This window comes from Paramacrobiotus metropolitanus, unplaced genomic scaffold, assembly GCF_019649055.1.
Source record: "Paramacrobiotus metropolitanus isolate TYO unplaced genomic scaffold, Prichtersi_v1.0 Parri_scaffold0000004, whole genome shotgun sequence".
Taxonomy (NCBI): Eukaryota; Metazoa; Tardigrada; class Eutardigrada; order Parachela; family Macrobiotidae; genus Paramacrobiotus; species Paramacrobiotus metropolitanus.
Genome location: NW_026570224.1, coordinates 2,302,023 through 2,314,705, shown reverse-complemented (window position 1 = coordinate 2,314,705; position 12,683 = coordinate 2,302,023). Strand labels below are relative to the sequence as shown.

The following is a 12,683-nucleotide window of genomic DNA, read 5'->3' as shown; positions in this document are numbered from 1 at the left end:
CCCCTGTGCGGTTGCGCTTCCCGGGGACGCGTGTAATTAACTTCTAGGGCGGATGCTTAAACCGCAGGACTGAGCGTCGTCCGCTGCACTGCGCGCTCGCAGCACGCCGTTTCGGGGCTATTTTGATTTTCATTCGGTTGTTAAAAATAAAGTTAATTTAAGTAAATTTTTCTTACCTTCGGTTTTTGTTTTTTCGTCATATATACACTTTAAACTGTTTTATCGATTTAAACAGACATTATCAAAATCTTAGATTTGATGCTGAAATAGCATCTCCTTGTGGGGTCAACACCTTAGCGATTTGTTACTTTATCTGTTTATCACGACCACGAGTACGTGGACTCGGTGCTGTGTTCCAGATCAAGTATCCTGACTTCCCATAAACGGATAAACATCTGGCACAGTCACGCAGACGTTTAAATGGCGGGGCGCAAACAACATCCTCGTATTACTTTCTCAAATTCTCCGGAACAGGTACTGAGTACTGACTTTGAATATATTTTCCGTCTTCATCCAGTACGGTAGTACCTGAAGTAGGTATGGGCAGCACGATTAGATAATGCCATAAGGCATAATGGCATAATGGCATCATAATACAATTTAAAACAAATATCGCAATAATATTATACTATCTAATAGTTTCGGTAATTTTTTCTCATACCTGGCTACTAATTTTGTAGGGCGAAATCGATGATGATGATGTTGCTCGACGAGAAATGGATGCTTCTTTGAACCTGAATCGCGTGGAAGCTTTACGGATAACTGGTTCGAGATCACGCGAGCATTCTCAGTCCAATATGGACCACGATAAATACCGTCGCGGTTCTTCTGATTCCCGAAGAGCTCGTGGTAGGAATTATTTTTAATTGTCTGTTGAAATTCAGAGAGTCACACTACTTCGTTCTTATTAACAGACACTGAGCACAAGGAAAAGTCGAACCGTCCACGTACACCTGATCGAGTTGATCGAGCTGAACGCGATCGGCCCAGGGAAAAGCATCCGCGGATCATGCCACCAATTGAGTCGCGAAAGCCACAAAAGGATGTCCCCGAGGCGACGGGGGCCGTGAATGAAGAACAGTCCAAGAAGCGACGTCATAATTCACCACCGCGAGAAGAGCGCACCAAAGAGCGCAAGCGTGATGACGACTCCAGAGGCCACGAACGGGTTTCTCACGCTCCTCCTAAGCAAGACCACGATCATCGTCACGGGAGACATCCCGGCGGCGAAAGGAGTGGGGAGGACAGGCGCAGAGAACCAGAACAGGATGGTAAAAAAACAGTGAGTCGAGAGCTGGAACAAGCCCGAGCGGAACGAAAAAGTCACAGGTGATTTTCCGCTGTGGTTGTAGAAATTTTTTATTTAATATTTATATAATTTTATTGAAAAATTTTATTTTTCGATGCTTCGTTTTCCACCCATAGGTTCCGCACCGTTGTCTTTTGAACTGTTTAGATGCACTAATAGTGTAAGCTTTTCGTTTCAGTTTGGAAAGGTGTTCAAGATAATTTTTTTGATTTTTGTAACCCGTTATAAAAATTTGTTTTCATGGCAGATGTTGGGTTTAATTTTTGTTGTTAGTTTGGTTGTAGATAATGCATTCCTTATTATAGTGGTCAGCGAGAGATTGACGCTCAAGCCCGAGAACGCTCTAAGGAAGCCGAGCAGCGTCGGGGCAGCTTGACGGTCCAGCCAGTCCGACAAAGTCCAAAACGACCGAAACAGGAGGAAATTGCTCCAAGTCCTCCGAAGGATAGCCCGGTGAGTGGTTCACACAGTGAACACAGCGACGATTCCATCTCGTCCAGCGAAACCGGTTCGCCGGAGTCAGATCATGCGCCGTCTCCGGTGTATGGGCCAGTGCGTTCACGATTTGCCAGCGAAGGAGAACCGGACACAATGGGCCTGGCCGAACCGCCACCACCATCCAGCCCCGAAGATATTTCACCTGAGGAAGACGATACTCCAACTCCAGATGGTTCCGGCTTGCCATCATATTTTCCAGCAATACAGGGTTTGTTATTAACCATAAGTTTTACTGGTTTTACATATAAATGTGTGCGTTACATAACTGTAATTTTCGTCAACGTTCGCCATAACTGTGCTGTTTTATGTGTGAATTTTTCCGTATCCATTTATAATATATCCAGCTCATCCCCACTTTGCGCTGTATCTCTCATACAATTTTCTTTTGTTTCCTGTCCGTTCTCCTATAATTATCATGGTTTTTAGGATGTCGGAGCGTTGATGAATTCGAATGTATTAATCGGGTGGAAGAAGGCACATACGGTGTGGTTTACCGAGCTCGTGATAAGCGCACGAATGAAGTAGTTGCACTAAAACGTTTGAAGATGGAGAAAGAAAAGGAAGGCTTTCCCATTACGAGTCTGCGAGAAGTGAGCACTCTGCTTAAAGCCCACCATAAGAATGTTGTTGCCATCCGGGAAGTGGTGGTTGGACATAACATGGATAAGATCTACATGGTGATGGAATTTGTTGAGCATGATCTGAAATCCCTGATGCAGCGGATGTCTAGTCCGTTTTTAATTGGTGAAGTAAAGACGCTGATGAAGCAGCTGCTCAATGCGGTACATCATCTGCATGATAACTGGATTATCCATCGCGATTTAAAGACTTCAAATCTCCTGCTCAGTCATAAAGGGATTTTGAAAGTGGGGGATTTCGGATTGGCACGCGAATATGGATCCCCACTCAAACCCTATACACCGGTTGTCGTGACGTTATGGTATCGATCCCCGGAGTTGCTGCTGGGATGTAAGGAATACAGCACGGCCGTGGATATGTGGTCTGTTGGTTGCATTTTTGCTGAATTTCTCACTTTGAAACCGCTGTTCCCCGGGAAATCGGAAAGCGAGCAACTCAATAAGTAGGTTATTATGTTTTTGAAAGTTTGGCGTATGTAATAATCAAAACCTTTTGGATACAGAATTTTTAAAGATCTTGGAAGCCCTAGCGAAGCCAATTGGCCCGAATATCCGGAACTGCCCGTTGTAAAACAGGCTGTCTTTCCAAATTACCCGACAAACACAATGAGAAAACGATTCCCAGCGACAGTATTAACAAACAGTGGATATGACCTGCTCATGCATTTGTTGGAATACAACCCCGCTAAACGTTATAGTGCGGACACGGCGCTCAAACATGTGGTAACTTTTGTGGAAACGGATTTTTCTGTAAAAGTTAGATCTGGCATTGTAAATACGAATGATATCTCCCCAACTTTGAATAGGCACAAAAAAAGTAAGAAAAAAGCCATACGCGATTGCACTACATACTGTTCGAATGGGATAATGTTAGCTGGATATCTTTATCGTAACTTTTGGCACTAAGCTTTCATGTGCTATTTACAGCATTTTACGGATTCTCCTAAGCCGGTGCCGCCGGATATGTTTCCCACATGGCCTGCAAAAAGTGAACAGGGACCACGAGGTCCTCAGGAAAACACACCGAAACCACCTAGCGGCGGCAAACAGTTCAAGGAAACGGTGGATGCTGACAATGTAGATGGTTTTCAGTTTGGATCTAATAAGCAGTCGGGTCGTCGAAATGGCGGAGGGTTCGAATTAAAGCTGCATTGATTTATCGCATTTTTTTACTAGACGTGTCTTCGATAATGATGACGTTTTCTCAATAAAGCGTGCTGCTTGAGCATAATGTAACTTGACAGGGGAAAAATGTTTACAGTGGTTATTGTTTGTGCAGTTGTGCTTACTTTATACAAAATTATGTATTTGTTTAAATGCCAAAAATATGTCTTTAAAAACTGCAAGAACCCTAAAAGTAAAAGACTAGAATTTTGGGGACGTTCTGTGATAGCAAAATATCACTAAACATGTGTTAATTTAATCGGCAATAGCCCTTAAACATTTGTTTAATCGGCAGTAGCCCTTCCACATAACAAATTTGCGCTGGGCGACACTAAGCAAAATGATTAAAATTTAAACGTTAAAAAACATCCAAAATCATTATTAATATCACTAAACATTGTTTAGTGATATTTAATATTATGATGGTAGTTTTAAGCTGTACTGCACCATGCACACGAATTAAGTATTACAATATTCTTTACCCAGGGATTGTGAGGTGTCCCTGAGCGAATGCCGGCAGATGTAAGTGCAAAAACTGCAGGAGTAATTGGAATACGATTGTCGGAAAATGGGCGGTACCTTGAAATTCAATTAATTCGCCTTTCCGTCGGAATATGAAAGGGAATAATCACTGCCGATTTTATGGGAGAAAACTCACTTCTGACTTCATTTTTTTCACATATGAACTGGCTCATCAACGATGTTTTACGTTTTTCTGCATCTAGTTACCTTTATTGACAAATTGTACAAGCTAAAAGCCATTTACACTTGAACTTGGTAAACCAATTTAGAACAAAAAGAACAATTCTTCAAGCTGTTTAGAACACCCAACCGTTCCCAGAACAGAAGCAGCGTTCCCGCGCTGAATTTCCACACTTAGACGTTGCCACAAAAATTCGGTGGCGCGCGCTTCTCCTGTTTGCTCTTTAATGCGTCGGCCAACTTCGTTGATGAAATGACGGGTACTACCGCCGCAACTTCCCATCGTTTCGAGGGCGATTGGTTCGAAAAAGTGTCGATCAGTCAGTTCCGAGTAAAGGTTTCTTTTTCGTGTTTCCGCGTCATCAGCTGCAGATCCCGCGGCTTCTGATGAACTGGCTACATACGACGTAGCGAACGTGTCAACAACCGTCACATCCCAAATCAGAGGAAGGCCATTTTTCCAAGGAAAGAGTGATAAGCCATCCGGCCGTTTCCCATCTAATCTGCTTAGTCCGGGCGGTTCCAAGATTGTCGGCACCTTTGCTGAACCCAGACTCCGTTGGATTACACTGTTCAGACTGGCGTGCCGCCTGAACCTTCCTTGGCTTCTTATGCACGACAGGCCATGTAAGCCAAACGCGTCAACCATTTCCCCACAACGGCATTTATGCTCCTTGCATACTGGTGCACCCATCCGCAAAGCAACAGCGATCCGCAGACCGGCATCGTCCAGCAATGTGCCAAGGCTAGCAACCGGTAGCGCAAACAACCAGGCACTGGCATTCTTAGTGGAGACAGCCAACGGACGAGCAGATGCAATAACGTCGGCACTCTCCATTAAGGCGTCCAGTTTCCCGGCAGTCAGCATATCCGACCACAAGCGTTGGTTACTCCGGTCTTCTAACGCTGGTGCACCCTTTCCTGTACGTTCCTGCCAGTATAACTCAACGTCAGACCGATCATCGGGGCAATCTTCAGGCACAATAGTGCGTACTAATTCGTCGGTCGAATATAGCGAGGAGAGATAGGCCGGCGTTGCGATTTCTTCGGCTTTAGGCAGTCCCAAGCCCCCATACTGGACCGGCAGAGTAGCTTGCCCGTAAGTGCATTCATCCATCTTAACATTCGTAATCTCTTCCGCTTTCGACCTAATCACGTGGTCGAAATCTTTTAGCTTCTCCGGATATTTGTTGCAAGGGGCCGCTCTTAGCGTATACATAAGCCTAGGGAGCGATAGGCTGTTTCTAAGGAGGAATAGCGCCTGCTGCGCCGGCAAGACGCTCAGTGAATCTGTCAGTTTTTTGATTTGGTCAATTTTGCCGTCCAAGCAGCGGCCGATTGACCAGTCCGTAAGAGGAGCACCAAGCAGCTCCAGTGTCTCTGGAGTCACCCTTTGAATTCCAGGTGCGACGACGGCAAATCGGTCATAAATGTCTTGCTGCTCCGCTTCAGTCCCGCCATAAATATACAACTCGCACTTTGCAAAGTTAATCTCTAAACCAATTTTCGGTGCATCAACACAAACCCTAATAAAATCCTCCAAAACCACTTACGTTTTTCTTATGTGCAGTGCACCTCTCTACTGTATTACACCATAGTCTGCGAACACATATATATCCGTTTCCCTTGTATGCGGCGCGCAGTAAAATAAAACATGTGCGTGGTGGTCTACAGTACTTCCCGTACCATTCAAAATGCAACAAGAAAATAAATAAGAGTTCCCGTCGTATAAGCTGCATAATTCTTTCTACGTGCCTCCATAAAAATCAGCACATCTATATGACACCGATCGGGATGTGAAAACCTATCGAAAGTAATCAGCATGATTTAAATATCCATTATTCAGTACAGCAGACTTTTTAACCATTGGTCAGCAAAATGGACATCTTGTTCCATATACAACTTCATATCACAACTGAAAAGTCTGATTTCATAAAGCAATCTGTAAAATCTTAAGACGTAGTCATTAAACGGTAAAAGATGAAACAAAAAGGTTAAAAGAAAAATCAGTAACAGCTTCAAACATGTTAATCATAAAATTTGTACAAGGTCACACCGCTGGCGTTGGCACAAAATTTGACTGACAAGGATATCAAAATCACAGCTCGAAATTGTGTGTTGAACGCTGATTACAATCCTGTCGCACTCCGTAAAGCGTCTTGCAACTGCAATATCAAATCCAACGCTTTTTTCGGATCCTGTAAAGAAACGCAAGATACAAAACAAGGAAAATTCGCAGCCATTGCATATTTTAAATGGGTGCGAGCCAGTGAGTGGACAACCACCAACTTTAAAGCAAGTTTACTCATCAAAATAAATAATACCATTCAGAAAACATCAACTGAATTCTCTTCCGTCCATCGAAAATCGTACAGTACAGAAAAACAATTTATGCAATGTAATGTCCACATGATGATTATCAATAATAAAAACTGCAAAGCTCGATACGTACACGAAAAGTGTCTTCACTCGGTCGTAACAGTAATTGTCTGATGTGCTGCTCATCTTCTTTCACAGCACTGATGCTTGCTTTATCCTTGACTTTCCTTCCCAAATTGTCACTCAGAACCTATAACCATGGCTGATAAGAAACTTAGCAGCCCACGAAAATTGCCAAAGTTCATCGCTCACAAGACTGGATTTTTCGTTGATAACCAGCAGCTCCTCGGCCAGGCTCTTAGCATCCACTAATGTGGCTATCATATCTTTTAGGGCGTACTCATCGACAGAAAATTGCTTAGGCCTCTCTGCAAACGCTTCTCCACCAGCAAAGTAATCATGATCATCGAGAAAGCTATCCCTGTACCCAGCACCATCCAAACTTAATCCCGAAAATCTCTCTACTGGCACTGATGACACTGATGGATGATTAGCACTGTGTAAATGCCGCAGCGCCTGCAAAATAAAACCATATTCGCATCTAAATGTCACCATTATCAGAACCCGCAATATCCACCAGGCAATTAACTGCACAGCTGAGAAAAAACAAAAATGCGCTTAATACACTATACTGTTCCGCACTAAAACACTGAGCACTGTCGATATTAAAGTTCAGCGCCCAGATATATTATCAAACTGGGCTATAATTCTGCAATAATAACAACTCTTGTGTCCAGTGTCCACTCCATATTTTAAACACATTATATCGTAACGGTCTAATTTTTTCCTTCAGCATGATTTACATCTTCGTTACCTCCTGGTTTTGATAGAACAGCGCCGGCGATGGGTCCGGACCTGTCGGTAATGAATTCACATAATGCATATCCAATTCATTAACAGCTGCCGACTGCGGCGACTTCCTAACTGGCTTTGTAGGCACAGGTCCTGGTGCTTGTTTCTGAGTACCCAGCGCCAAAGGTCCACGCGGTGCACTACCGACAGATGAAGCAGGCGGTCGCAAACCAGATTTCGGACCGGTAAGTTTGCTCGTCGAAATAGGAATACTGCTACTTGATGAAGTACTCGAAATAACGTCTAAAAATTAAAAAAATTTTCAACAGTTCTTGCAACACGTACAAACTATGAGGGAAACCAGCATAATTTCAGTTTTATGGTAACGTTTTTACGCTGGCGGGCAACTTCGATTTAGGCCAGGAACTCACTTTCAGTTCTACTTCGCACTCGTCCACTATCGATGGGGCCGGATTCCACTGAAATCCCATCAACTCCCATTGCAGTTGCCTTTACGCTCTCTGTGCTGCGTTGTTTGCTGAACTGTTCTTTAGCAGCCAAGTGCACGTTACGCTGAACGTAGGCTGGATTTGCAGCAGTGCCGGATATAGTGGTGTAAGGAACGCTGGTGACCGGCACATTATCCGTCCCATTCCTTCCACTTGCCGGTAAACTGTTGGGAGCAGCCACCGACCTGACAGGAGGCAGTGGGACAGGGCCCTTAGGCCGCGATATAGGCCCCGGTATGTGCGAAGCAGAAGGTGCGGAGCTGACTGACGGCGAAACAGCCGGCATGGATGATGTCGGTGTGGGCAGTTTTGGTGGATAAACCAACTGAATTTTGGCTTGCCCGGAAAACGACAAAGGCTTAAATTGGCCGGTTACAGAAGCACTAGAAGGATATGGTTTGCCGAAAGCTTTATTCTCATCCATAGGTGTCGGCGTTCCTACAGTTTAAACAACTCTGATTGCTGCTAGAGTGAAATACTGTACGTAACGCACTCACAGAACTTCAATGTGCAATGAACTTATGTTCTGTGATTTAGTCATTAGCGTAAATGTAGGCTTATTTTGATCGGTTACACCACATGCAGCCCAGTACGCAGGTACAGTACGAAGGAACAAAAAACTTCCAGGCTAGTTACGCGTTGTACCGTACATACTCAAAATCCGAAATTTACACTCGTACCCTACCAGCAATATTTTAGCACCCACATCAGTCCCAAATCCCAATACAGGGGCAAGTGCAAAAGCTGCCTCATCACTTCATTCAACTAACTTTATGGAGTTTTTATCGGAAAGTCAACTCGCCACGAGAGCGTGAGCTGAGAAACGGTAATAAAGCATCTTACAATCTGTTAACAGTTCGATAAAAGTGAACAAGAGCAGTAAGTAGTAACCACCAGCGGGCATAGAGAAATTAGGGTCAAATAATTGTATCTACAACGACCGCAGTCTTTCCATTCCTGAAAACGTTTCACAGCGTTCATTCATCATACAACGAAGGCATACGAAGTAGCCCACGAGTTGCGCGCAGCCCATATCTTCCTTGGCCGCAGTGCTACATCTGAATGAATGAAGTGCTGGAAACGCCCATATCGAGAAGGAAATTACATATATAATAAATACTCGTACTTCAACCGCCAACTGAACTTGTGAATAAGCAGCCGAAATGACTAAAGTCTGACTTTGACCAACCGAGAAACTAAGTACTGTAATTTGGAAGTCTGAGCAAAAGATTCTTACCAAGTTCGGAGGCAGTTTCACTGATAGCCAGTGGAGCTCTAATCCCTCCCGCTCGCGGCGCGAATGCCGCTGGAAGTCCCGAAGGTCGAACGCCTCTCGGTCCGGGAATTCCCGAATTCACATGATTCTGCGACGAATGCATAGTCTGGCTTTCGGCATCTTTCATCAAGCCATTCAAATGGCCATCGAATGAACCATGTTTGTTGCTTCCGGTCGCACTTTCAGCAGCACTATCTTTTCGCCCACCTTTGACAACCTCCACGTAGGTGTCGTCAGTATCAGCAAGCGTTTTTATTCGCAATTCTGATGCATTAAGAGAAGGCGTGCCGGAGTGACTGGATTTACGCAACGCGGTGGAATTATTACCCAGTCGGAAACTCTTCCTGTCCACCTGTTCACCATTAGGCATTTTAGACGGCGCACATCCACCCATAGAGGAGATTTAATTGCGGCTAGGGGGACGTTATAATTGTGCGTTATGTCAATTGCAATCACGTGCAAGGACGAGAGATGTTACACAAAACGGAGGGTTCTCACACTCAAGTAAGCGGCTATACCTGTGTGGCCAGCAAAATCTGATTAGATACAAAGTATTCAGCATCACGCAATGTAAACAAACACAGTGACTATTGTATAACAAATGTACAGAAACCAGCTCATAAAACTGCAAAAACATACAGCGATGAAACCAAATTATATGTTTGCCTATCTACAGCACGAACACTTCGATGGGAATGCAGCAAGTCAAACCCAAGATGTCCTAGAAAAAACTCGACGACGTCCCACAAAAACCATAATCGAAAATTTATGGGGCACTCACACGCTAATGTGCTATGACGATGCGCTGTAGAATATCAATAACAAACTCCTAATGTTCTATGCCGCTTCAACGGAACAATTCAACTGAAAAATGACCGAAGAAAATGTTTGTTTAACAAGCACAATCAAAGTTCCTGTCAATCTCCTGGACGATCCGTCATTGTTCTTGTCTAACAAAATAGGTTACGTTTGGCTGACAAACGATGTTATACGGAGTAATCGTAGAAATTCTACGTGCAGTACAGGGCTAATGAATCATATAAGCGGCCGGAAGTATAGCCATTTAATCCAAGCCAAACGGGCTGCAACCAATACGATAAGTCCTTAAACTATTTGATGCGTGACTGCCGCAGCATCCTGAAACGCCGGTTGAATCCATTCCGTGCAGGCAGGACTACTTCTCATGCCTTGCTCAGTGAATATTTTAAAAAAGCTAATCAAGAGTCGTGTCTGACACGGTATTCGGAGACACCAGTCGAACCAGGATAACAAAAGTTTATACTCGTTGGCGACAACGCTAAAAAACCGGATAGTAAACTCAAGAGATAATATCACTACCGAACGAATCAATAAATACGAAAAAATTAAACTGATCTCCAAGCCAGAGAAAAGCAAATCTCCTGATTTCCTCACTACAAGCGAAGCAAACTTTGCAAAAGAAGCTTTTTTTTTGCGAGAAGGCACCAATTTAAATTTTAAAGGATATTAGGAAATATATTGATCGCATCAGCCACAGAATTACAGTAGTTGAGCTGCCAAAGTTATTGCCCATGCGATGGTGAAAGGATACAATCGCTGATCACGCACGCAATACCGCAAAAAAGATTTACATACTTATGAGTTATGATTATCCTTTTGCAAACACAGTGCCAAGTAATAGATGTAACGCATACCGGGTTCCACAAGAATCAGGCCATTCACAATTGCAAACAGCTATCGAATTTTTCCAATCATTCTGGATCTCCACTCGTGTCACCGTGCAAACAATTCTCACTTAGAAATCCTCAAACTTGTTCGTGGCGTCGTGATCTACAAGAGCAACAAAATTATGGCGCAGTAAGTACTTTTTCAACTCGGATTTCATCATCCGTTGCACAAAAACGAAAATCATAAACAGAAAAATATTAATTTTGCCAATACGGCACGAAAGTAATGCGCTAAATCCACGAAAATGTTTAATTATGCTCAAGATTAAAATCATCATAACTGGCAAGAATCTCGCATAGCTTATTGATTTACACAAACATCTAATAGCAACATACTATTCAATTTTTCACTGTGACGGTGTGTCAGTGTAACATCAGACAGAATGGACCACAGATCATTCTTAGGGATTCAAAAGATGCACCTCGCATTAATTTATCTGCAAAAGCTATCTTCCAAAAACCACCGAGTGGTTAACACGTCAAAACCACAGCCAGCGAAGAAAAGGTGCAACCGCGAAATCGTAAGAACAGTAAGGATTTGGTGGCTCAGCTTCACCGGTTATTCTCACACTAACCATAACAAATTGATAAACCGGTAAATTTATTTATACAATAAAAAAATACTTAATAAAAAAACAAAAAATTATAAAAATAAAAGAACTTTTCGTCAAAAATCAAATAATCCGGCCTAGATAAAAATGATTATCTAAAAGACATAATTACTCGAATTACCGTATTCGGTATTACGCACTTTAATTGGCTCACAAAATAATCAATGGAAAATGAACGCAAGGTCTTAAGATGCCATTGCCCGTACATGGGCAGGAATTTTCTAACTCTCAATTCCAGAAACCAAATTATTATAATCGAAGACTTTTATTGAATCAATGTTCTTCGCATTTCCTGGCTACGTTCCAGGCACCTCCAGAGCAAATTTCAGGTTTTTGATCACCAGAACTGTAATACTGCTGACGATCACTCACGGCGTAGTGGAGTACTAGGCGCTTTTGAACAAAATGTCACGATGCCAGGTTAAATTACAAACGAGTCAGTGACGTACGTTCAAAATCAAACGACACTTGTGACTTGCGCTATGATTTACGCTAATTAAACTTCATTAATTTCATTAATAAGCATTAACATCGAAGCAGGCAAAGCGTATTCGGAAGGAAATTAAAACACGAGAACGAAAAAAACAATCTACTTATGATAAGTCATAAGTGATAAGTAACTTATCACTTATGACTTAGGCCGACATAAGCGTTTTCACTTACAGTCACAGATGCTGATTTTAATCCTACTCCAACATCAAGGTGGGTCATCGCAAGCGCTTGAAGCTTTTGAACAGATAAGGTCAAAAGGATGCTGCTTAAAACATTGAACTGGTAATTAGAGATCCAGCAAATGAAACCAAAGTGATTTTGGAGATAAGAATTCGAGAAAGCAACCACGCGTACAGTATGCTTGTTGCTCACACATTTCACTCTACTCAGTCTACAGCATCACAAATGAATTTCAGGAGCTCGTAGCGAGATAGATGGCCAAAGTTTCCATACTCCCCCTTCTTTTATGAGTCTCGGCACGCTACGCGTAATGCTGTAGCGTTAGACCTGCCACCGTCGGGGGATGGTACATCTTAGTCGCATGGCGCCCTCTGTAGGATACGCTTGACCGGAAGGCCGCGACCGGAAATTATCCCAGTTATGCGTT

At 43.1% G+C, this 12,683-nt stretch overlaps 3 protein-coding genes across 7 annotated transcripts; 1 reads left to right on the top strand and 2 right to left on the bottom strand.

The window, feature by feature from the left end:
* The first annotated feature begins 150 nt into the window (after nucleotides 1-150).
* On the top strand, nucleotides 151-3,821 carry LOC129599417 (cyclin-dependent kinase 11B-like). The gene is made up of 7 exons (XM_055497645.1): nucleotides 151-474; nucleotides 681-849; nucleotides 915-1,329; nucleotides 1,615-2,015; nucleotides 2,234-2,888; nucleotides 2,949-3,168; nucleotides 3,373-3,821. The coding sequence occupies exons 1-7, from the start codon at nucleotides 421-423 to the stop codon at nucleotides 3,598-3,600; spliced, it is 2,142 nt and encodes a 713-aa protein (XP_055353620.1). The 5' UTR covers nucleotides 151-420; the 3' UTR covers nucleotides 3,601-3,821.
* Nucleotides 3,822-4,374: 553 nt separating this feature from the next.
* LOC129580633 (uncharacterized) lies at nucleotides 4,375-5,373 on the bottom strand. The gene has a single exon (XM_055471242.1). The coding sequence runs from the start codon at nucleotides 5,177-5,179 to the stop codon at nucleotides 4,397-4,399; it is 783 nt and encodes a 260-aa protein (XP_055327217.1). The 5' UTR covers nucleotides 5,180-5,373; the 3' UTR covers nucleotides 4,375-4,396.
* A 784-nt stretch (nucleotides 5,374-6,157) lies between these two features.
* On the bottom strand, nucleotides 6,158-12,466 carry LOC129600483 (uncharacterized). Of its 5 annotated transcripts, none has more exons than XM_055499031.1 (8): nucleotides 12,248-12,466; nucleotides 10,882-11,076; nucleotides 9,229-9,785; nucleotides 7,914-8,429; nucleotides 7,505-7,785; nucleotides 6,943-7,206; nucleotides 6,764-6,880; nucleotides 6,158-6,509 (listed from the first exon to the last, which is right to left on the bottom strand). In XM_055499031.1, the coding sequence occupies exons 3-8, from the start codon at nucleotides 9,659-9,661 to the stop codon at nucleotides 6,441-6,443; spliced, it is 1,680 nt and encodes a 559-aa protein (XP_055355006.1). In that variant the 5' UTR covers nucleotides 9,662-9,785; nucleotides 10,882-11,076; nucleotides 12,248-12,466; the 3' UTR covers nucleotides 6,158-6,440. The 5 variants fall into 5 exon arrangements, with proteins under 5 accessions (XP_055355006.1, XP_055354998.1, XP_055355031.1 ...); XM_055499023.1 differs by having other exon boundaries at nucleotides 10,941-11,076; XM_055499056.1 differs by having other exon boundaries at nucleotides 9,229-9,619; nucleotides 10,941-11,076.
* Nucleotides 12,467-12,683: the final 217 nt, after the last annotated feature.

Bases quoted from the DNA above. Each gene is read 5' to 3' on its own strand.
- LOC129600483 (XM_055499031.1), bottom strand. From the start codon at position 9,661: ATGGGTGGATGTGCGCCGTCTAAAATGCCTAATGGTGAACAGGTGGAC. The intron at 8,430-9,228 runs GTAAGAATCTTT...TTTAAACTGTAG, and splicing joins TGAAACTGCCTCCGAACTTG to GAACGCCGACACCTATGGAT. The intron at 6,510-6,763 runs GTACGTATCGAG...GTTTCTTTACAG, and splicing joins CGAGTGAAGACACTTTTCGT to GATCCGAAAAAAGCGTTGGA.
- LOC129599417 (XM_055497645.1), top strand. From the start codon at position 421: ATGGCGGGGCGCAAACAACATCCTCGTATTACTTTCTCAAATTCTCCG. The intron at 1,330-1,614 runs GTGATTTTCCGC...TCCTTATTATAG, and splicing joins GCGGAACGAAAAAGTCACAG to TGGTCAGCGAGAGATTGACG. The intron at 2,889-2,948 runs GTAGGTTATTAT...TTTTGGATACAG, and splicing joins GAAAGCGAGCAACTCAATAA to AATTTTTAAAGATCTTGGAA.
- LOC129580633 (XM_055471242.1), bottom strand. From the start codon at position 5,179: ATGCTGACTGCCGGGAAACTGGACGCCTTAATGGAGAGTGCCGACGTT.